This window comes from Lepidochelys kempii, chromosome 20 (assembly GCF_965140265.1).
Source record: "Lepidochelys kempii isolate rLepKem1 chromosome 20, rLepKem1.hap2, whole genome shotgun sequence".
Lineage (NCBI taxonomy): Eukaryota > Metazoa > Chordata > Testudines > Cheloniidae > Lepidochelys > Lepidochelys kempii.
In genome coordinates this window covers 8,068,347-8,092,982 of record NC_133275.1, presented here as the reverse complement: position 1 = coordinate 8,092,982, position 24,636 = coordinate 8,068,347, and the positions used below count along the sequence as shown (strand labels likewise).

Here is a 24,636-nt window from a genome sequence, read left to right as displayed (position 1 = left end):
GACAGACCCAGACCAATGGGGTACAGGAGTCTGATAGAAGGCAAATATACTGGCCAATGGATAGTTTTTGTTCCCTGAATGACCAGAGCAGGGGCTGCCCTAGAGCAATCAGGAACCTGCTAGAACCAATTAAGACAGGCAAGCTAATTATAAGGTGGGTAGAAAGTTAGCTAGATTGTTGGGCTCAACGGGTAGTGATCAATGGCTCCATGTCTAGTTGGCAGCCAGTGTCAAGTGGAGTGCCCCAGGTCAGTCCTGGGGCCGGTTTTATTCAATATCTTCATAAATGATCTGGAGGATGGTGTGGATTGCACTCTCAGCAAATTTGCGGATGATACTAAACTGGGAGGAGTGGTAGATACGCTGGAGGGGAGGGATAGGATACAGAAGGACCTAGACAAATTGGAGGATTGGGCCAAAAGAAATCTGATGAGGTTCAATAAGGATAAGTGCAGGGTCCTGCACTTAGAACGGAAGAACCCAATGCACCGCTACAGACTAGGGACCGAATGGTTAGGCAGCATTTCTGCGGAAAAGGACCTAGGAGTGACAGGGGACGAGAAGCTGGATATGAGTCAGCAGTGTGCCCTTGTTGCCAAGAAGGCCAATGGCATTTTGGGATGTATAAGTAGGGGCATAGCGAGCAGATCGAGGGACGTGATCGTTCCCCTCTATTCGACATTGGTGAGGCCTCATCTGGAGTACTGTGTCCAGTTTTGGGCCCCACACTACAAGAAGGACGTGGAGAAATTGGAGAGAGTCCAGCGAAGAGCAACAAAAATGATTAGGGGTCTGGAACACATGACTTATGAGGAGAGGCTGAGGGAACTGGGATTGTTTAGTCTGCAGAAGAGAAGAATGAGGGGGGATTTGATAGCTGCTTTCAACTACCTGAGAGGTGGTTCCAGAGAGGATGGTTCTAGACTATTCTCAGTGGTAGAAGAGGACAGGACAAGGAGTAATGGTCTCAAGTTGCAGTGGGGGAGGTTTAGGTTGGATATTAGGAAAAACTTTTTCACAGGGAGGGTGGTGAAACACTGGAATGCGTTACCTAGGGAGGTGGTAGAATCTCTTTCCTTAGAAGTTTTTAAGGTCAGGCTTGACAAAGCCCTGGCTGGGATGATTTAATTGGGAATTGATCCTGCTTTGAGCAGGGGGTTGGACTAGATGACCTCCTGAGGTCCCTTCCAACCCTGATATTCTATGATTCTAATTAAGACACCTGGAGCCAATTAAAGAACTTACTAGAATCAATTATGGCAAGCAGGCTAATCAGGACACCTGGCTTAAAAAGGACCTCTCATCAGTTAGTGAGGAGGCACGTAAGGAGTAGGGAGTGAGAAGGTATGCTCCTGGAGGACTGAAGAGTACAAGAAGGTCCCATGCTACAAGAAGGATGTGAAAAAATTGGAAAATGTCCAGCAGAGAGCAACAAAAATGATTAGGGGACTGGAACACATGACTTATGAGGAGAGGCTGAGGGAACTGGGATTGTTTAGTCTGATGAAGAGAAGAATGAGGGGGGATTTGATAGCTACTTTCAACTACCTGAAAGGGGGTTCCAAAGAGGATGGATCTAGACTGTTCTCAGTGGTAGCAGATGACAGAACGAGGAGTAATGGTCTCAAGTTGCAGTGGGGGAGGTTTAGGTTGGATATTAGGAAAAAAAATTTCACTAGGAGGGTGGTGAAACACTGGAATGCATTACCTAGGGAGGTGGTGGAATCTCCTTAGAATCATAGGTTTCAGAGTAGCAGCCGTGTTAGTCTGTATTCCCAAAAAGAAAAGGAGTACTTGTGGCTGTAGTTCACGAAAGCTTATGCTCAAATAAATTTGTTAGTCTCTAAGGTGCCACAAGTCCTCCTTTTCTTCTTAGAATCATAGAATATCAGGGTTGGAAGGGACCTCACGAGGTCATCTAGTCCAACCCCCTGCTTGAAGCAGGACCAATTCCCCGTTAAATCATCCCAGCCAGGGCTTTGTCAAGCCCGACCTTAAAAGTGGAGATTCCACCACTTCCCTAGGTAACGCATTCCAGTGTTTCACCACCCTCCTAGTGAAAAAGTTTTTTCCTAATATACAACCTAAACCTCCCCCACTGCAACTTGAGACCATTACTCCTCGTTCTGTCATCTGCTACCACTGAGAATTTCACCAAATGAAATTAATAGGCAGCAGGTTTGAAAGAAACAAAAGGAAGTATTTCTTCACACAATGCACAGACTATCTGTGGAACTCTTTGCCAGAGGACGTGGTGAAGGCCTCATAGGTTGTGTTTTCTAGACCTTTAATCATTTTTGTTGCTCTTCTCTGGACTTTCTCCAATTTGTCCACATCTTTCCTGAAATGTGGCACCCAGAACTGGACACAGTACTTCAGTTGACACCTAATCAGCGTGGACTAGAGCGGATGAATGACTTCTCATGTCTTGCTTACAACACTCCAAGAGCTAGAATCCAAGAGCTTTTCTACGCCGATGTGCTGTGAGCTCGTGTTTGGGACAAAGGATGTACAGCTACATGGCAAAGGATATAAAAGGCAGCTGCATCTTCTCCATTTTGTCTTCAGTCCTGCTTCTCACCTCTGGACTAACTTCTCTACAAACTGAAGCTTTGAAGACAGGACTGATAGAACTTTCAAGCCAGAAAACTCACCAGCACTGCTAAGAACTGGATATATGGACTCTGAAGTCATATGGATGTATCTGATTGCTTTAACATTTAACAACTCTCTTCTCATTTTTTCTTTTCCAATAAACCTTTAGTTTCAGATACTAAAGGATTGGCTGTCCGTGTGGTATTTTGGGTAAGATCCAAACTAGTATTGCTCTGGTAATGTGCCTGGCCCTTTTGGGTCAGAAGAACATTTTGTATAGTGGGCAGAGTTTTAAATAACTTCTCACTTTACTGGACCTATTTGCTGATTGGGAGCCAGAGAACTGGAATGCAATAAAGGGGGCTGTGTGATTTCTTTTCTTCAGCTTCTTCAACCAGTGTGGGGGATCAGGAGCACAGTTTGTGACTGGTTGGAGAATCTAACTGCCGTGTTAACCACCAGTTTGGGGAGAATCTGCTCCCCCCTTTGCAGCCTACCCTGACCTTGGCATTTTCAGTGTGGGCAATTCTAGGCACCTCGGGTCACACTGGGTAAATACATGTGGACTCTGTGAACACACTCTGTGTACACACATGTTGTAAGGAGCAGGGAACCATCTTTTTGTTCTGTGTTTTTACAGCACCTATCACAATGGGGTCCTGGTCAAAGACTGAGGCTCCAAGGGGCCACCATAATACACCTAATAAATAATAATAGTGTGTGGGTGGGTGTATACGCTGTGGGGAGGGGGGAGAGGGAGGGTACTTGTGTGCACTGTGTTTGATATAGTATGTGTGTGTGCACCATGTGAATTTGTACACTGTGTACATTCATGTGGAGTCTGTGTGTAGCATTTCCTGCGGGGCAGCTGAGTCTTGGCGGGAGTTGCGCTTCAGAGCTGCCAGCTAAGCTCTCACAATTTTATCATGTATCTTATGATATTGGGGTGTGTGTTTCTTAACACCCCCCCACACACACAACACACACACACACACACAGAGCCATCTCCCCTCCAGCTGGACTCATGCGGGAGAAACTCAAATGGCATCTTAAAAATTTCAGTTTCCAGCCTTGGTGGTTGCAGAGAAATGCTGGGCAAGGTGCCCAAGTGCAGCCCAGTGGCTCAGAGACCCCCAGGGGAGGAACCAGCGCCCAGCAAGCAGTTCATTTTAAAACTGTCTGGTGATTCTGGGGTCTGGCTGCTGGTTTCTGATGGCTGGAGGCTGGCAATGCAGGGGTGGCAGTGAGTGCTGAGCGCCATGGGCCCTGGGGGTCTCCTCGGTGTTGTGGGGCCCAATTCCATAGTGCAGCTCCTGTGAAAGTCCAGCCTCTGGCATTGCCACCCCCATCATGGTCAGCAGTTCCATTGTCACTGGAACAGAACTGAGGCTGCTTTTGGGCAGCAGGGCCCATCCCATGCAGAACACTGGATATTGACACAGAGGCCTTGAACTAGGCCTTAGACTACTTCGGGAGGAGAGAGGGGAACAGCACCTGGTTCTGCTGAGCAGATGGGCTGCTGCGTCCTAGGGTGTGCATATTGATGACTGTGTTAAATTGATCAGCTATCAATTAAAATTCGCTTGCAGGCAGGGGCACTGTAAGGAAGGCTGTGATCTGGTCTCCTAACAGTACAGCAGTCAGTCTGCCCCCCAGCCAGGCTGGAGCAAAGGGGGATAAGTTGTGCCTCCCTGCCTTAGGAAGCAGCAGGCTTTGTCTCTCTCTGGTTTGGGGTTCTTTTGTGATATCGTGCTGGAGTCTATGAAATAAAGTTATGTCACAGCACAGCCTTCCAGGCACACAGTACTTTATGTTTTTGTCTCATTTCTCTGTGTGTGTGTGTGTGCTGTGAACATAGCAGGGCATGGATAATAATTATAGTGAGGTGACAGGGAAACTATGGGGGCTGAGAGCACCCTTCTCCCAGAAGACAGGTAGGGATCCATGGGGAAGAGATGAGACGGAGCCTCTCCCCGGAGGGAGGAATCGCTCCATGGATGTGCATGTGTGTGTCATAGGGCACAACCAACCCATAGCACCCCCTTCTGTGCAAACATGGCGCCGCTGGCCCTTCCTGCCTCAGCTTCCTTCCCCGAGGTGGGTCTCCTTGGCTTGCCCCACACAGATCAGTGGTGGCAGCCATGGCTCAACCCTCCTCCAGATTGCCAACAAACTTAACCCCTCCTGGGGGAACCAAAGTCCAATTAAAAATCTCAACAAACAAAAAGATTCTTCTGCCCTTCAGAGCTTCTCTTCAGCTCATCCAGGGGGCCTGTTCCCTGGGCTACCTTGGAGTCTTTCCCTGCTCTGGCCCCATGCTGGTTCCCCTGAAACATTTGGCTTCCTGCAGGCCCTAGCTCAGGGCCTTTCACAGGAACCAGCCAGCCTGCCTGGGGTTCCACATTCAGATCTGTGCTACATCCCAGCTTTTAAATAATCCCTTGGAGGAACACTTCAGTGGGCCAGACCCCCCAAGGGGTCCTGCTCTTCCTTCACGTTAGCCCACGTGGCCTCCCTGCCTCCGAGACTGAGCCCCTGGGCTCCAGTCCTCCTGCTTCACCCCGGGAGCTCCATCCGGTGCTTCCAGCTGAGAAAGACGCCAGTCCAGAGACTTGCCCACCCTGGCAAGGATGTGCAGCAACACCAGGCAATGTTTTCAAACAGAGTCAGGTTTATTAGACGGCTGGAACCCAGCCCGGGAAGTCCCCAGGTTAGCGCCGAGAAGCAAAGGCCTCTTTCCAGCCACAGATCAACCCCTGCTCCCATGTGGGGATGGATCAGGCCCAAGGTTGTAGGGGGAGGGATGCCTGCAAGGTGTTCCCCCTACTCCCACGCTTCTCATCCTCCAGGCTCACACTGTAAAACAAAATATCCTCCCTCTGGGCACACCCCCAATGGCTGATATGCTTGGCCAGTCCGGCTGCTCCAGCGGATGCTGCCTGAGTCCAGAGGTGAGCACCGGCCCACTGAAAACCAAAGCCCTTCCAGGACCCAAGTGGGGGAGCCAGCCAGCCCCACAAGGCACTTAGGAAAATCTTGGCCCAAGACTAGGAAGTGCAGGCAGGTCAGAGCTAGGGGCATTCGAATGGAAATATGCCTGCAGACCTCCCACCGCAGCATGGACATGCTGGCACAAGGACACCAGGGCTGCTGGCTGATGGCCACCATGTAGGAAGAGCACAGGAGGAGCCCTTTGTCTGTGTCTTCACAGCAGCGACCTCCCTGAGAGTAGGACAGGGGAGCCAGTGTCTGGAGATTGCAGTGCTCGCTGCTCCCAGGCAGCCTGCCTGGCCTGTGGAGGTGGGCAGCCCCCCTCTGGTTGCTGGTCTGGACAATGAAGCTCACTGCCAGGCTTCATTCTCGTTCTGCCATTTACTGGGAGATGCTCTGGCTGAGCCCTTCCAGGCTGCGGGAGCACTGCGGGCCCCAGCTTCTCATTACAATGTTCAGGGCTAAGTGAAACTCTGCCTGTCAGAGACTCTCCTGGAATCCAGCCAGCTGGGCATCCTGGGGCTGCAGGTCTCTGCATCATCCCCACCCACCCTGCTTAGCTCCCTGCAGGGGCTCCCCTACTCTGAACCACCAGGGACTTGGCTCTACTCAGCTGGCATTTGGGGTAGGACCTGGCAGGTAGGAGAGACAGAGAGGAAGGATGGCCCCACTCTGTGCACCAGGGGTGCCAGCCCTGCCCTGCCCCAGAGGGGCCTGGATCCCTGGGTGATGGGGCCAGACCAGAATCTCAGATTCCTGGGTCCCTTTCCTCAGGATCCATGCTGGGTTGGCGTTACTCACCCAACACAGAATGGGGGGGTGGTGGGGGGTGTTGTCACATCTGTTGTGCCACGGCCCTTCCCCTGCAAGGAGACAGCTGCTGCGATCTCACAAGAGTTTGTGTTGGTGTCACAGCAGCCGAACTGAATCCTGTGGGGGGCGGTGTCCTTAAGTGGTGCTGCTCCAGCTCCCCTCTGTTAACCCAAAAGCCCAGAAGCATCTAGGCCCAGCTCCTCAGTGTGATGCAGGCACCTAGCTCCTGTTGAAGCGAATGGTAGTGAGCCCTGATCTACACTACTAAGCTGGGTCCACGTCACTTGCCTTCAGAGCAGTGGGGACAGGCTCCCTCCGGCTTAGATCCTCCCTCCCAACTGCTCACCCCTCCTTCCCCCACCTGGCTCCATGCTGCGGCTTCCCCTCCCTGCAGCCACAAGCCCCGGCAGGGGCCCCTCCAGGATGGGAATGCACCTGTCCTCAGGAAGGCAACTCCTACAGATGCTAGGAAACAGCGGGGTGACAGGCTGCAGCAGGAGTCGCCCCAAGACCCTGACTATCATCCCACTGCAAATGCACAGGCCAGCCTCTGCAGACAGGCTGGCTCCTAGGGGCTGAGGGGCGAGCTGGCTCCGTGCATTGCTGCATTGTCATGGGAACAGAAGCCATCTGTAGCTCGGGGACGGCATGGTTTCCACTCTCAGGTTTTTGTCTACACAGGACTTTCATCAGTAAAACTTTTGTCTTTCAGGGGGTGTGAAAAAAATACCCTCCCACCCCGAACGACACAAGTTTTACCGACAAAGAGCACCAGTGTGAACACGCCCAGGTGTGCACTGCACACTCATTGGGTGCCAGCTGTGACGGGGCCTCAGCCCTGCATGCCTTGGAAGGTGTCTGTGCGAGCACCCTGGGGCGCAGGGAGAGACTTGCAGAAGTGCTTGGCCCCCAGCAGCACCCGCTGAGAACAATGTGAGCCGCACATGTGTGTGCACAGGTTGTGCCATGAGCGTGCGCACCCATGAATGTGTGTTGTTCCTGTGCTTGTGCACGTGTGTATGTGTGTATGCATGGACAGCGGGGCTCGGAGGTTCTCCATTGTTCTCAATAGGAGCTGGGCTTTTCTGAAACACGGCCCTGTGGCGAGAGGCTCTCGGCGCTTGGTGCCTGCCGTGGTTCCCTCTGAACCCTTGGGCTTTGGCCTGTCTGGTCCCACGCGACGAGTGCCCCAGGCTCCGACCCACATGCTCGTCACAAAGACACCATGTTTACTGCCGGGCCGCAGGGGACCCTCAGAGATGAGGAAGGTTTTGACGAAACAGCTGCTGCATTTCTGGCTCTGCAGGGAGTCGTGGCCAAGCATGGACCTGGAGACAAGCTCGCTGTGACAGCCCAGCCCCAAATCCCCCAAAAGCCAAATGAGGCCTGAATACTGGTCCGGGGGCATCCCTTCTACTCAGCCCCCTGGCCCAGGGCTGGGCTTGCCAGCAGTCACTGGGCAGTGGCCCTGGGCAGCTGGTGCTACGCAGCAGCCAGAGCCCCAGGGAAGCCTGGGCATGTTGGGGCAATGTTCCACTGCTGGGATGGCAGCATGGGAATGATGGAGGGGGCAGCAAGGAATCAGGAGTGTGGGGGGTGGGTTCAGAAGGAAGCACCCGGGGACAGTGACCTTTGGATGCAGGGATAGGGAGGGGAACCCCAGCCAGGCTGAGAGAGGGACTGAATGGGCCTCTCACAAATCCAATCACTCTCCACCACTCCTGGGGAGTGGAGAGCTGCAGGGGATTCACAGAGGCAGATGGCAGCTCCTTGGGGCTCCATTATCTGGAACAACATCCCTGGCAGACTCAGGACCCTCCTGGGCTGGATTCGTACCAGGAAAGGGCTGCTGGGCTCGGGTCTGTGACAAATTTCTAGAGATAAGGTCTGGCTGGCAGGGTGTCCGAAGTGGATGGCAGCTGCTGGGGTGGGGTGCGTCCCACGCAGGGCCCGGGGCTGGCCGTCTGGGCCCACCAAGCTGGCTAAACCTCCTGCCAGTCCTCGGCCCCGTCCTGTGGCCCTGGCCTCAGCATTGAGTTGGGTGGCTTGTCCTGGAGTCCCCGGCGCTGGCTGATGGCACAGAGCAGCTCAGCGTGTTCCCGCTCCAGGGCCGACAGGCGGCGCTCCTACAGGGACAAAGGGCTCAGTCACCCCAGCCTGCTGCCCTGCTCCCCTAGCCAGGTGCCCAAAGCCAGCAGCACGCCCCACACTGCACAGGGCTCTGACGCCAAAGGCATCTAGCACCATCGCCCTCCACTCCTGGGCAAGGTCTGGGGCAGCTCCCTTCATTCCCAGGGTCTTCCACACTCCACCCCAGGAGAGACTGCCCTAAGGGACCCACCCCAACCTCCCCTATCCCCTTTAGTGCTGCCTTCTTAGCCATCCTTCCACTCTGCCCTGCAGGAGCTGTGGCCGGACTTACCCCACTCCCATGAGGTCTAGGAGACAAAGAGTATCAGCAAAAAGAACAGGAGGACTTGTGGCACCTTAGAGACTAACAAATTTATTTGAGCATAAGCTTTTGTGGGCTCAAATAAATTTTTAGTCTCTAAGGTGCCACAAGTCCTCCTGTTCTTTTTGCGGATACAGACTAACACGGCCGCTACTCTGAAAAGAGTATCAGGTGGGTCAGAGTGGAGGTGCTGGGAGTCAGGACTCCTGGGTTCTATTCCCAACGCTGGTAGGGAAGTGGGGGCTGGTGGGCACAGCAAGGACTACTTCACCCCACTAATATCTGCCCTCCCAGCTCAATGGCTCTAGGTATTTTCCTGCTCTCTGAGCGCTGAGCAGGGATTGGCCATAAGGGTAGAGGACACTGGTTCCTCTTGTCTGACTTACTGTGGGTGTAGGAGGAGCTCAGGTGCTGAGGGTCACCCATGGGCAGCCTTGGGCCCTGTCTGACTGGGAGCGGGGGGATGGACATCACACACTCTTGGGTCTAACTCCCCCTGCCTCCCCTCCTCCTCCCCACGCAGTGAAAGCAATGGGGCTGCACAGGCTGGAGCTGGGATCCAGCGTGCCCCATAATACATTGTGCATAGTGGCTCCCAGAATCCCCTCGGTTACTCCCTGATAGACCAATGGGGCGGAGCTGCTGGGCTCGTCAGCCCCAGGGGGCTGTGGACCTTACCAGACGCTTCACCCTCTCCTCGCTGGCCTTCAGCTTCTCCTGGTCCTTCCTCCGGCCACCCTCTGCCGCCGCCACCCTGCAGGAGGGAGGGTGTCAATGAGCCCGCAGCACTGGGCACCTCCCTCTGCCCTGGCCACACGCACTTCACCGCCCCTGGACACCTCACTGCCCCATCCCCGGGAACCTCCCCGCCCCAGGCACCTCACTGCCCCAGCACCTGGCACCTCCCTTCCCCATGACACCTCACTGCCCCATCCCCGGGAACCTCCCCGCCCCGGGCACCTCACTGCCCCAGCACCTGGCACCTCCCCGCCCCATGACACCTCACTGCCCCATCCCCGGGAACCTCCCCGCCCCGGGCACCTCACTGCCCCAGCACCTGGCACCTCCCCGCCCCATGACACCTCACTGCCCCACCCCCAGGAACCTCCCCGCCCTGAGCACCTCACTGCCCCAGCACCTGGCACCTCCCCGCCCCATGACACCTCACTGCCCCAGCACCTGGCACCTCCCCGCCCCATGACACCTCACTGCTCTGCCCCCAGGAAACTCCCCACCCTGGGCACCTCACCACCCCTGGACACCTCACTGTACCTTGCCCTGCCTCTAAGCAGCTAATCGGGCCACTGCCGGGCACCTCACTGCCCTGTCTTCTGGCACCTCCCCTTGCCCTGCCCCCAAACACCTCATCGCCCTACCCTTGGACACCTCATCGCCCTACCCTCAGACACCTCATCGCCCCACCCTGGGCACCTCACTGCCCTGCCCCCCAGAACCTCCCCCTGCCTTGCTCCTGGGCACCTCCCACTGCCCTGCCCCCAAGCACCCAATCACCCTGCCCCTGGGCACCTCACCACCTTGATACCTCACCGCCCTGCCCCCGGCACCTCTCCCTGCCCTGCCCCAAAGCACCTCATTGCCCCACCCCCGGGCACCTCATCACCCCTGCCAACCCTGCCCCCAGGCACCTCACCCCCTCTGGACACCTCACTGCCCTGCCCCCGGCACCTCCCACTGACCTGCCCCCCAACCACCACATCCCCGGGCACCTGACCGCCTCTGGACACCTCACCGCCCTGCCCCCTGGCACCTCCCCCTACCATGGCCCCAAGCACCTCATTGCCCAACCCCAGGGCACCTCACCACTCCGGGGGACCTCACTGCCCCACCCCCAGGCACCGCATTGCCCCACCCTGTCTCCGGGCACCTCACCGCCCCACCCCCTGGCACCTCATTGCCCTTCCCCCGGAAACCTCACTGCCCCGCCCTTGGACACCTCACTGCCCCATACCCGGACACTTCCTCACCCCACCCTGCCCCTGGGCACCTCACCACCCCACCCCTAGGCACCTCACTGCCACACCTGTGTGAATCTACCCCTGGCCCCTGGACACCTCACCCTGCCCTGCCCCATGCACCTCCCCTGTCCTGGCCCCAAGCACCTCACTGCCCCGCCCACTGACCCATTACCGTCTTGCCCCTGGGCACCTCCCCCTGCCACACCCCTGAGCACCTCACTGCCCCACCCATGGGCACCTCGTCATCCTGCCCATGGCCACCTCGTCCTGCCATACCCCCGAGCACCTCAACACACCGCCCCTGGGCAGTGGAAATCCTGCTCCTGGAAAACCTCACCCCACCTCACTCCGCACTGTTCCTGGGGTACCTCCCTATATCCCCTGGTAACCTGCCCCCATTCCATCATGGGGCACCTCCCCCCACCTCACTGCACCAAATGGAATCAGAGTGTCCGAGGGCCCTGACAGCTCCAGAACCCGCCCCGAATTGTGCAGGGGCGGGAGCAACCATCCTGGGGCAGGTGACAGCCATCCTGCCCCTTCCCGGCCACTGTCAGCATCAGGAGAGAGCTAGCCCCGCCCTGGTGGGAACATGTGGGTCAGCTGCCATGGCCCTCGGCTCGGCCTGACCCACCTGGGCAGCATGTTCCAGAGTCCCCTGAGAGCCATCAGCAAGTGCCCAGCCCGTCCTGAATCAGCCAGGACCCAAGCTAGGGAGGGGCCTGAGCTGCTCCTGGGGACCCACTAGAAGCTAGTGCAGTGCGTGGAGATTCACTCTGCTCTCCTCGCGGCCTGGCTGCCCAGCATATGCCTGGGCCACGGAGGGGCACCCAGGGCTCTCTGCTGAGCCAGCACGCAGCGTCACCCAGAGGCTCAGCAGGGCCATGGTGCCACTGCACTTCCTTTCTCCCCGACGGGCTCCCTTACCTGGTGCTGAGGTTTGCCAGGTGGGTTTCCAGCTGCTCCAGCTGCCTCTGGAGTCTCTCCTCCTGCCCCTGGCTCTTGGCCTGCTCCTCCAGCAGTGTCTGGTTCTGGGTGACCAGCATTTCCAGCTGGCTCTCAAAGAGCCTCTGCTTCTTCTTGGCTTCCACCAGCTCCTTCCTCAGCTCCTCAAGTTGCTTCCCATGCTAGGGGAGCCCAAGACAAGGTCAGCTCATTATGGGGCATGCAGCACTCTGCTGGCACAGAGTGGGCACCGCTCTGCCACCTGAGCTCCTTACCCAGCTGCACAAAGGCGGAGAGTCCAGCACAGGCTGGCAGCAGGAGAGGGGCCTAGTGGTTAGAGCCGTGGGGGCTGGGAGTCAGGACTCCTGGTTGTGTGTGTGAGGCGCTCTAGGATCCTGGCCTGGAGGCCATAGGGCTGAGGAAAGGATGGTGACGCATTCACCGCCCCCTACCAGGCTAATGTGGTGAAGTTGGGGGGATGGCACTGCCCTCCCCATTGCAAGCATGGAGGCTGGTTCTGTGGGCCGGGGTGGGTAGCAGTGATGCACCAGCACCCTGGCAGAGACTGGGCATTGAGGTGGGGAGAGGGACCCTGGCACGGCCCTATACTTGAACTGCCCTGGAGCCTATTCTGGAGCCTGTATTGCCTGGGGGTGCAGAGTGTTACCTTCTCCAGCGGCCGCATGGCGTACAGCTCAGTCTGCGCCTTGCCCGCTTCCTCAGCATGGCGCTGCCAGGGCACCGTGGATTTCCGGGGCAGCGAGGCAGATTGGCGGAGATTGGATCGCCCCTAGAACACAAAGCACAGAGCCCTTCAGGGCGCTGCGGGCAGCACGGGCTGGCAGGAGGCCATGGCTCTGCCTATCAGTGACATGGGGCCAGATACCTCCCGGTTCCTCTCCAGATAGGCTGGAACAACTGGTGATTCCCGCTGGAGCCCATCACCAGACCCTACCCAGTGGCAAGGGAATGGGGACAATGATGGCTCCAGGCCCAGCCCTGCCCTGCCCCTCTCTGCACAGAATGGGCTCCGGTGCTGGCTCTCCGGGGCTGGGGTGGGGCCCTGGCACTGACAGTGCCCCAGGAAGGGCAGCCCTTGTGCTCCGGAGAGCAAGCTGTGGCTGGCCTCTGGGGGGGTGGGGGGGGCACGAGGGGCGAGTGTGCTCAGCTCCATTCCCGCTGTCCTCAGCCCCCAGCAGGCATCAGACAGAGCGCGGCCTCTCTGGGGGTGGCTCTGGCAGTGATCACTTTGCAGCTTGAGCAGCCTGCATGGATTGGAGAAAGTGCAGGCAGCTGGGTGCCAGGATCCCCTTTCCAGGTGGACTTGTACCCCCTTACTGGGTGGGCTCAACAGTCCCCCAGACTGGGGGCTGCTGGGACCCCCTTATCGGGAGAGCTCGGCCATCCCCCAGGGTGGGAGCTGCCCAGACCCCCTTACCAGGTGGGCTTGGATCCCCTTACCGGGTGGGCTCAATGGTCCCCTGGGGTGGGGGCTGCTGGGACCCCCTTACTGGGCGGGCTCGGCTGTCCCCCCGGGGTGGGGGCTGCCCAGTACCGCTTACCGGGTGGGCTCGGACCCCCTTACTGGGTGGGCTCGGCTGTCCCCCGGGGTGGGAGCTGCCCAGACCCCCTTACCGGGTGGGCTCGGACCCTCTTACCGGGTGGGCTCGGCCATCCCGTGGGCGGGAGGTAGAGCGGCGAGGGCTCCCATCATGACTCTCTTCTCCCTGGGACTCAACCAGATGCTCCATGCTGCTCTGCTTCTGCAGCCTCCGTCCTGCCTTGCTCTGGGCTGGCACGCTCTGGGTGCGCTGCACCTTCTTCCTCTCCCAGGCCTGGAGTGGGGAGGAGGGCAGCTGCTGTAGGTGCTGCTCGTCCTCCTTCCCCCGGCCCTTCTGGATGTTGGTCATGGAGTGGCTCTTGATCAGCGGGCTGTGCTTGCTCAACTCCCTCGGCGGCAGGAAACCTGGCTTCTCACTGGGGCTGAAACACAACGGTTGGGGCTGAGCACCGCTGGACAGAGCTTGGAGCACTGTGCTGCTCGGGGCCCACAGCCTGGACCAGATTTCAAAACCATCCCCTGAACCAGAACCTAGAATCGGAACTGTCTCCTGAACGTCAATCCAAAGCAGAACCATCCCCTGAACCGGAACCTAGAACCGGAACCATCCCTGAACCAGAACCAGAACTATCCCGACGCCCAAGCCGAACCAGAACCATCCCCCAAACCCAAATTGAACTATCCCCTGAACCCCAAACCGAACCAGAACCGCAATCCTCACCTGAACCAAAACCATCAACAGGTTTCAGAGTAGCAGCGGTGTTAGTCTGTATTCGCAAAAAGAAAAGGAGGACTTGTGGCACCTTAGAGACTAACCAATTTATTTGAGCATGAGTTTTCGTGAGCTACAGCTCACTTCATCGGATGCATCCGATAATAAATTGGTTAGTCTCTAAGGTGCCACTAGTACTCCTTTTCTTTTTGCAAAAACCATCAACGACACCCAAACCGAACTGGAGTCATCACCAGAACCAGAACCATTCCCCAAATTGGAACCAGAACCGTCAGCCGAATGCAATCAGAACCATTCCCTGAACCCAAACCATCACCCAAGCCCAAACCTCAAACTGAACCAGAGCCATCCCCTGAACCCAGCCTGAACTAGAGCCAATCTACCAGCTACACTCACCCCAAATTCACACCCGGCCTGTCACCAGCTCTTCAAGCAAACCCCTGGACTGGAGCCATCTCCTGAATCTCCAACCCAGCCTGTCGCCTGAGTCTCCGCTCCCTGCTGTCCTTCTTACCTGTCCACCTGGCCCAGAAACCCAAAGCCACAGCCCAGCTTTGGTCCTGAGACTGCAGACCCAAACCCTCTCCAGGCCCGACACCTGAGCTGCCTCCTAGCACCCCACATAAGCTCAAACCCTCCCCTGGGCCTTATGATGGCCAGGCCCCACCCCCATGAGCCAGAGCACCATCACTTGTCTGATCCCCACTTGCAGGATCAGGCCACTCTGGAGCACATCTCGCAGGGAGTGGATTTCCCAAGACTCATCTCCCAACATTACCCCACAATGCTAAGCCCTTCTGGCAGCTCCAACAACCCTGTCCTGCTCCTGCTGCTGTCAACAACAGAACCCCCCAGGCCCATGGAGCCCTGCACTGCCTGGACCACCGCTCATGGGGAGGGGAGGTACCTGTCCATGCCGGGGCCAAGTCTGATGGAGACGGGCACTGGCGTCCCCTCTTTGATGGCATTGAGGATGGTTGGCAGGGGCTCTAGCTGCTCCCTCGTTCGCTGCCGGGAAACACAAAGGGAGAAAATTCACTGCTATGGGTTTGCCAACAGCAGTGTCCCTCAGTCTCGTGTGAGACAAACCCAGCTTGGCCCTGCCAGGTCTGTTGGAGGAGCTCTGCTCAGCACAGCTCTGACCGGCAAAGGCAGGGGGCGATGCCCAGCTGGGACTGGCTCAGTGCAGCTGTGACTGGCACGTCAAGGGGGTGATCCCTATCTGGGACCAGCTCAGTGCAGCTCTGACTGGCATGGCCAGGGGCAATGCCTATCTGGGACCGGCTCAGTGCAGCTCTGACTGGCATGGCCAGGGGGCGATGCCTATCTGGGACCGGCTCAGTGCAGCTGTGACTGGCATGGCCAGGGGGCGATGCCCAGCTGGGACCAGCTCAGCACGGCTCTGACCGGGAAGACCAGGAGGCGACGCCCAGCAGGGACCGGTTCAGCATGGCTCTGACTGGCACGCCAAGGGGCCAATGCCCAGCTGGGACTGATTCAGAGCAGCTCTGACCGGCACGGCAAGGGGTGATGCCCAGCTGGGACCAACTCAGCACAGCTCTGACTGGCATGGCCAAGGGGTGATGCCCCGCTGGGACCAGCTCAGCACGGCTCTGACCGGCATGGCCAAGGGGTGATGCCCCGCTGGGACCGGCTCAGCATGGCTCTGACCGGCATGGTCAAGGAGTGATGCCCAGCTAGGACCGGCTCAGCACGGCTCTGACGGGCATGGTCAAGGAGTGATGCCCAGCTAGGACCGGCTCAGCACAGCTCTGACCAGCATGGTGTGGTGTTTAGATGCTGCTTGTAAGTATTAGAGCTGGGAGCATTGGCTGTTGGGAGTCTGAAAAGACAGGAAACAGGAACGGGGGATGGGGGGAAGTTGAGGAGGCAGAGTGAGAGCTACTGAGGGTGCAGCAGCAGCTTGGTAAAGAGGTTTCCACTTTAAAAATAAAGTTGAAGTTTGTTAGTACCTTGCCTGGTTGCTACAACATTTTGATGACAAGGATGGATCTTCTGCCTCTGAACCCACCTGCACCCTTTTTGCAAGGCCCAGGTGAGCCTCCAATTGCTTTTACTGCCTGGATCCATATGTCTGAGACTTATCTACTTGCAATCACTGCTACAGAGATATCTGAAGTAAGAAAGCGTTCTCTGCTAATCCACTGCCTTGGAGCAGAAGGGCAATGTATGTTTCACACTTTTCCCCTTGCAGACGATAAATATGAGATTGCACTCACTGCATTAAAGAACTTTTTTGTGCCAAAAGTGAATGTAGTAGCTAATCGCTACAGATTTTGCCAGCATGAGCAGAAAACAAGGGAGACTATAATGCAGTATATTGCTTCCCTGAGGAGTCTGATTGTAACTTGTGACTTTGGGAATACGGCAGATGAGATGATTAGAGACCAGGTCATTGAGAAAACAACCATGCTTCGTGTAAGAGAACGCTTACTTCTAGAACCACAATTTATACTAGAAAAAGCAATAACCATTGCTACCCAGATTGAGTCAGCTACAGCTGAAGCCAAAATAATGAGCATGGATACAGGAGGCACAGTCCAGGCTGTGACTCCTTTGCAGAAAAGTTCACTATCGCTGCAGACAAACAATTACAAGAGGAAAACTAATGGAAAACCACCAAATCAGCAAATTCAAAATACAGTAAAAGTATGCTTTCACTGTGGATCCCCACAACACCTTGCAAGCTACACAGGATGTCCGGCAAAAGTAGCTCAGTGAAATCATTGCAAAAAGATTGGGCATTTTGCTAAAGTATGTCACAGCAACCAGTTCAATCAACAGGTGCATGCAGTTACAATACCAGATGTTACTGTGCTGAGCATGGACAAAATCACTACTGCACATATTCCAGAACAAATAAAGTGCACTGTAAACGTTTCCGACATACCCTTAGGCAAATCACACTCTGTTCAGCTAATGTTGGACACTGGCTCAGCAGTATTTATACTACCTGATTCCATCTATTTGCATTACTTTAAAGATGTGCCTTTTACTGAACCCAATCTTCACTTGGTGTGCTATTTGAAAAACCATATTCCAGTACATGGCTGCCTGCCAGCAATAGTTACTTTTGGTGATTGCTGTATAACTGCAGAGTTCTACATTGTCCACAAAGGCACTCCTATCCTTGGCAGAGATTTATTGGCTGCTTTAAATCTCAGGGTAGTTAATGGATGAATTGATCTTCCTCAGCAAAGCACTCTTGTGGTACACACACCAGTTTCAGCTGGGACCCAACACCAGGTTGAGGAGAAACTCGGCTGTGCTTATGGGTTTCCGCATAAAGTTAAAATGCAGAATAATGTGATGCCTGTACGACAGAAATTACAGCGCTTACCATTTTCAATCAGGGAAGCTGTTTCAGAGGAACTTAGAAAACTTGTTCAAAAGGACATTATTGAAGAGATTAACCCCTCGGAATGGGTTTCACCTATAGTAGTGATGTAGAAGAAAGGTGGAGGCATTTGCCTTTGTGTGGACTTAAGGGAGCTAAATAAAGCTATTGTGATTGACAGCCATCCTCTTCTTCACATAGAAGAAGTATTTGCAGAACTCCGTGGAGCAAAGATGTTTTCTACTCTTGATTTGCAGACCGCACACTACCAGATTATGTTGCATGAAGATAGCAGAGACCTCACAGCATTTATTACACATGAGGGACTATTTCATTTTAAACGTGTTCCATACGGTCTCGCATCTGCCCCAAGTGCCTTCCAAAAATGATTTAATTGATTCTGAAGAATCAGCATGGAGTTCAGTGCTATCTGGATGATATTATCATGTTTGGAAATACTGGAGGAGCATGACAATAACCTGCAGTCTGTACTAAACTGCATCAGCAAAGCAGGCCTCAAGCTCAATAGGTCCAAATGCAAATTTAGACAAACTGAACTCTCCTTTCTGGGGCATACAATTTCACAAGCTGGACTAAAACCTGATCCAGATCATATCCTGGCAATTTCAAATGCTCCTCCTCCAACAGATTTGCAAACCTTACGTTCCTTCTTGGGTCTTACCTCCTGGTATGCAAAATTCATTCCCAATTATGCTTCGGTCATTGAACCGTTATGAGAATTACTACGGGGAAGTTCAACCTTAGTGTGGACAACGGATGCACAAGCTAGTTTCAAAACGGTGAAAGACTTGATTGTACATAGTCCAGTACTTGCACTATTCACTCCTGCTTTGCCCACAATTGTAACTACTGATGCTTCTGATTATGGACTTGGGGCTGTCCTCACACAACTTCATGAGGACAACACAGAGAGGACTGTTGCATTTGCTTCAAGGACACTAAGTAATGCTGAGAGGAAATATTCTACAGTCGAAAAAGAAGCACGTGCTTGTGTCTGGACTACTGAAAAATGGAGAACTTACCTGTGGGGCCACACGTTCAAGTTGCGCACGGACCACAGCCCTTTGACGACGTTGCTCACCACGAAAGGACAGGGAAGAGCAGGATATTGTATTGCTAGATGGTCTGCAAGACTACTCTCTTTCAATTATGAGCTGGAATATAAGCCTGGAAACCAAAATGTGGTAGCTGATGGCCTTTCTCGCCTGCCTTTGCCTTCACCAGATGGACCACAGGAGGATGAGGATGTAGTAGTTGAACTTATTACAAGCACTCTTACTGCAGTCACAAGAGAACAATTTCAAGCTGCTTGTTCAGCGTGTCCAATTCAACAAAAACTATGGGAATTTCTGACAAAGAGATGGCCCAGTAACCCTAAAATCCTTGACTCAGTTTTGCTGCCTTATTTTAGAGTTCAGGATGAACTTTCTTTGCTTGATGGCTGTGTGCTATGAGGTGCACACCCGCTACTTGTGCCAGAAGAATTACAGCCAAAACTCATACACCTGGCACACGATACTCATCAAGGAATTGTCAGAACCAAACGACGACTATGGAATCTGTATTGGTGGCCAGGGATGGATTCTCAAACTGAAGCACTCATAAAATCCTGTGTCACTTGCCAAATGCATGATAAGACAGCAGTGACATGTACCCCTCCATTACAGCCTGTTCCTCTTCCTGAATCTGCATGGGAAAAAGTGGCAATTGACATTGTAGGACCCTTTGATACTGCTCCAAGTGACTGCCGTTATGCCATCACCTTAATAGACTATTTCAGTAAATGGCCTGAGGTAGCGTTTACATCACAAATCTCTTCTGCTACAGTAATTAGTTCCTCTCTTCAGTTTTTAGCAGGGAAGGTAACCCCAAAGAACTGGTTTCAGATAATGGTAGTCAATTTACTTCCCTGGAGTTTGAAACTTTTCTAGCAGAGAGGAACATTTTACACAGAAAGTCATCCCTATGTTACCCTCAAGCCAATGGGGAAATCGAACGGTTTAACAGAAGTTTGAAAGAGAGTTTGCAAACGGCTAAACTGGAAGGGCGATTGTCGATAACCTTCACTACTGATTTCTTGCAAACATACCAGGCTACACGACACGCCACAACGCAAAGATCACCCACAGAGTTACTGCATGGGAAACAGATGAATACTAAACTGAACATTGCTGGATTGTTAAAGGCACAACCTGATGCCCCAGTCGAGGATGATGTGAGAAAAACAGTTGAACAGAACCAAGCAAAGTATAAGGCTTTCACAGACAAGTGGCGGGGTGCTAAGGAACCAAAGTTTGAGTGTGGTTCCTTCATTAGAATACGAAAACCTGGAATTTTACGCAAAGGAGACCATAAGTTCACAGCTCCTCTTAAAATCATAGAGAAGAAGGGACCTTACACCTATCGACTTTCTGATGGGGGGGTATGGAATGCTTCTTATCTTGCACCTGCCTATGCACCAAGATTACACCAACGCCAAGCCTGCACTGGATGACTTCACCGTAGTATCAACACAACAAGACATTGCACTGGAACCGGGGCTTGAGAGACGGCCTGTCAGACCCAGACGACCACCTGTCTGGACTAGGGACTATGTTATGTAGTATCTACAGTGTTTTCAGTGTAATATTTCTGCCAACAGTATAGTGTCTTGTTTCATATTTGTTCCTGTGGTTAGATCAACAATGTTTATTTTAACTGGGAGAGTTTCTTAAGAGAGGAGGGAATGTGGTGTTTAGATGCTGCTTGTAACTATTAGAATTGGGAGCACTGGCTGTTGGGAGTCTGAAAGGACAGGAAACCGGAAGGAGTGGGGGAAGTTGAGGAGGCAGCGTGAGAGCTACTGAGGGTGCAGCAGCAGCTTGGAAAAGAGGTTTCCACTTTAAAAATAAAGTTGAAGTTTGTTAGTACTTTGCCTGGTTGCTACAACACGTGGCCAGAGGACGATGCCCAGCCGGAACCGACTCAGCACGGCTCTGACTGGCACACCCAGGGGACAGAGGTAACAGATGCTTATCTCCCTGTCTGGTTGCAAGCGTCTGGCGTATTGTCTGCTTCCCAGAGGTCTATTTTCACATTTAACTGGATGCTAATCAAGATTGCAAAATCAAGGTGAGAGGAAAGCCATAGAAGAGTCAATCAGCAAGGCTGTTCTGTTTAGGAATAAGGATGAAGGACTGCTCTGATGTATCTAGGGGTACCAAGAGATGCCCTGGATCCTTCACTGAGGTGGCAATGTGGTTTGCTTCATGAAAAAAGGTCACAACCAGCCTGGCTGTCAAGCTCTAGTGAGCAATACTTGATTAGCCAGGAGAGTAGCTTGCTAACTAAGTCTAGGCCCTAGAATGTGTTATGATTTTATTTGATATGAGGCCATTAGTTTCCAATCCTTCTCCTTGCTATTACTCAAATCTGTGCTTTGTTAAGTGAAACTATTGTGGATTTCACTCTAGCTATATCTGTGCTGTGTGTTAAACAGAGCACTGATCTGAGGTGGGACTGGTAAGCAGGGGTGGATTGTTCCTTTGGAAGCAGTCAACCTGAATACTGCAGTTTCCAGTGGACCAGGGGCTGGACACTCCAGGGACACACTCAGGGGCTTTGGGGGCTGGGGTGTCCCAATCGCTAACCGGCAGAGAGAGCAGGGTCTTCAGAGGCCTAGAGGGCAGTGCTTGTGTTGCCAATGGCTGATGGAGTCAGGGAGCTGAACCCAGCAAGGTGCCACCCAACTCTGGGTACCGGTGTAAAGTGTCACAGGGGCAATGCCCAGCTGGGTCGGCTCAGCGCAGCTTCCATCAGCACATCAAGGTGGCGATGCCCAGCTGGGTCCAGCTGAGCATGGTTCCAACTGGAACAGCCACGGGGAGACAGTTCCCAGCTCAGACCAACCCAGTGCAGCCCATGCAGGTCCTACGGTCTCCGCTGATGGAGCTGCTGGGTAGACCCCTCAAGGATGCTGGCGGGTTCCAGACATACACAGTGACACCGGCCGCTGGCTGTGGGACCCTGCCATGGATAAGCCCTTTCTACCTTTTGGCCACAAGGGGACAGATGTGCTCTGTCAATGCACTCCCATCCCACCAGGGGCGCCATTTCAGATTTTGGTAGGGGCAGGGGGGAAACTTTAACCGTGATTCCAAAGGCTACTTGGGCACCTGAAAACTTTATTGTTTTTTTGCAGATAATAACTTAGATACAAAAAGAAAAGGAGTACTTGTGGCACCTTAGAGACTAACCAATTTATTTGAGCATAAGCTTTCGTGAGCTACAGCTCACTTCATCGGATGCATACTGTGGAAAGTGTAGAAGATCTTTTCATACACACAAAGCATGAAAAAATACCTCCCTCCCACCCCACTCTCCTGCTGGTAATAGCTTATCTAAAGTGATTACTCTTGTAAGGAGAGTGATCACTTTAGATAAGCTATTACCAGCAGGAGAGTGGGGTGGGAGGAGGTATTTTTTCATGCTTTGTGTGTATGAAAAGATCTTCTACACTTTCCACAGTATGCATCCGATGAAGTGAGCTGTAGCTCACGAAAGCTTATGCTCAAATAAATTGGTTAGTCTCTAAGGTGCCACAAGTCCTCCTTTTCTTTTTGCGAATACAGACTAACACGGCTGTTACTCTGAAAATTAGATACAGTGCTCCTGTCATAGAATCATAAAAGATCAGGGTTGGAAGGGACCTCAGGAGGTCATCTAGTCCAACCCCCTGCTCAAAGCAGGGCCAATTCCCAATTTTTACCCCAGATCCCTAAATGGCCCCCTCAAGGATTGAACTCAAAACCCTGGGTTTAGCAGGCCGATACTCAAACCACTGAGCTATCCCTCTCCCATCAGATAATAATATCTAATTCCTATATAAAGAAAGAAAATTTAATAAATATTAGACCCGCTCAGCTCTAATACTTATTCTGACATCTTGTGTCAATTCACTTAAGGCAGTGGTTCCCAAACTTTAACAACCCACGAACCCTTCACTAAAATGTCTAGTCTCATGAACCCCCTCCTAAAAATGAATATTTCCAGGGATTTTCTCCCTTACCTCAGCATAAATTATAAAAGCAGTGATCTTGGATATTTGTTTTTATGACATGCTTATTACACACTATTTATTAATTATGATTTATCATCACAGTATTTTTATTACATTATGAAAATGGCAACTCTTCCAAGATCTCACTTTTGTAGCTTCCAAGATCTCACTTTTGATTAAGCCTGTTATAAGACAAGGCTCCTATCAGAGGCGCCAACAGAAAAAAGGGGTGTGGGACCTGGGGGGGCACTGCTGAAAAAGTGGGGGGGCACAGGGGCCGAGGGAAAAAAGGGGAGGGACCCGTGGGGGGGCGCTAACGCGGGGGCCGCAGGTGACCCTCATTGCCCCCCATACTGGCACCTCTGGCTCCTATGTTTCATCAAGGAGTATCAGATGTGAAACAGCATGAAGGTATTTAAGAAGCCAACTCAAAGAGTTCTTCCTACACAAGCATTCAGGTCTTCAGCAGTCCAGGCAAACAATGCACACTAAAACAAAGTTTAAACTTGTTCTTCATAATAATTTAAAAACAACACTAGCAGCCTATTTAATTTTAAAAACAGCAAAAAATATCCACCTCCCTTTCTATTTCGTAAAAGGAGTCTTGAAGTTTAAATCTCCTCAGTGTGATAGATACGCTTGCTTTGATCTGCTTCACTCATGGAAGTCCCCAAGGTTCTGGGCTGCTGGCCCCGTGCTGCCTGGAGTCCCTAGGGACAGCTCTGTCCGCCATTAAGGAATTTTTTCTCGAGAACCCCCTGTAACATTTTGTTAACCCCCAGGGGTTCACGAACCCCAGTTTGGGAACCACTGACTTAAGGGACACTGGTCAGGTTTAAAAAATTAATGTATATTCTTACTTTGTTACTAACTTTTGTTTACAACAATTGAAACAATTGTAGAAAAACCTAGATGACTTTCTATCAATTTTTTGCAGTTCATCAAGCTTTGAATAGATCATTTAACTTTTGGAAACATCCTATTAGGGCAAGGCCTTGTGAGTTTATACTGCACCTGCCTGGGGCTCTAGAAGAGTTACCCCACTACAAATAATAGAGTAGAAAATGACTTTAAACAGGAGTGAAACTGACACTTTCAAGTCACTTTCATAGTATTGCCAACCCCAAATGTTCAAAAATCAAGAATTAGGCTCACCAAAAATCATGAGATTGGCTTTAAAATAATGAGATTATGTAAAATAATAGATGTGGAGTTCTTTTTATTCACATTCTGCTTTTTGAGCCTTTAGGGTGCACTGGGGTCACATTTTGAAGCTTTCTCCACAGCCACAAGGGCAAGAAACTTCATTTTTCTTTAAGAATGAAGGCTGAAATCATCACATATCACTTGACTCCAGGAGCTGGGGCTTTAAGGAAAACAATAATTATCATGAGACTCATGACGAAATCATGAGAGCTGGCAACAGTGCACTTCTGTTTAAAGGCAAGTGACTTTCCAGAAGGCTCTGAAACACAACACTCCAGCAACTGAATTGCAGTTTTCAAAGGAGAGTATTTTAAATCAAACACCAAGAAAATTCCACATTTTAAAGTCCGAGGGAAAATTGAGACTTCTGAGGTCTATCAGGGCCATTGCAGGTAGGAAAGGAAAATAAAGAGGCACTGGAGCTCTGGGCAGCTCTTCCTCTTGAAAGAAAGTTGGAGGATCAAATCTTCTAGTCCTTAATCAAGTAAAACTTCTATTGTCATCAGCGCCTCCACTCCTAGTTATAAACATCACAGTGACCATGTGATAACATGTGGGGTCAATAACTACACACTTCATACTTAAATATCTGAGCCATCTATCCAGAGTTACACATCTGATATGCACTGGCTCAGGGACTACATTTTCTGGGATATTCTGAACAGTGCTGAGCACACAGATCGTGCCCAGTGAATAACACAAATCATGACAATAATGGTTGACTTTATGGACTCTGTGGACAAATTTCTGTTCTTTGTTCTGGAATTGGCCTGAATACAGCTGAAACCTTAAGAATTTGATATATAATCACATCTGATATTCATATGACACTTTCTCATTCCTTCCTTTTCTCAACCTCAGGACAAAACATGACAAAACAAATGGTTTTCAGTTAAAATATAAAATTGCATAGCAGCTATTGCTCTACATCCCAGCACAGGGCAGAA

At 52.5% G+C, this 24,636-nt stretch overlaps 1 protein-coding gene across 1 annotated transcript in view; it reads right to left on the bottom strand.

Moving 5' to 3' along the window:
• Positions 1–5,246: 5,246 nt before the first annotated feature.
• Positions 5,247–24,636, bottom strand: part of RASAL3 (RAS protein activator like 3) — a 51,277-nt gene continuing 31,887 nt past the window's right edge. The window contains exons 13-18 of the mRNA XM_073318741.1: positions 14,974–15,074; positions 13,431–13,755; positions 12,440–12,562; positions 11,755–11,954; positions 9,530–9,605; positions 5,247–8,525 (exon numbers count right to left, since the gene is read on the bottom strand). Coding sequence (XP_073174842.1) covers positions 8,382–8,525; positions 9,530–9,605; positions 11,755–11,954; positions 12,440–12,562; positions 13,431–13,755; positions 14,974–15,074 — 969 coding nt within the window. The 3' untranslated portion in view covers positions 5,247–8,381. The remainder of the gene's footprint in view (positions 8,526–9,529; positions 9,606–11,754; positions 11,955–12,439; positions 12,563–13,430; positions 13,756–14,973; positions 15,075–24,636) is intronic.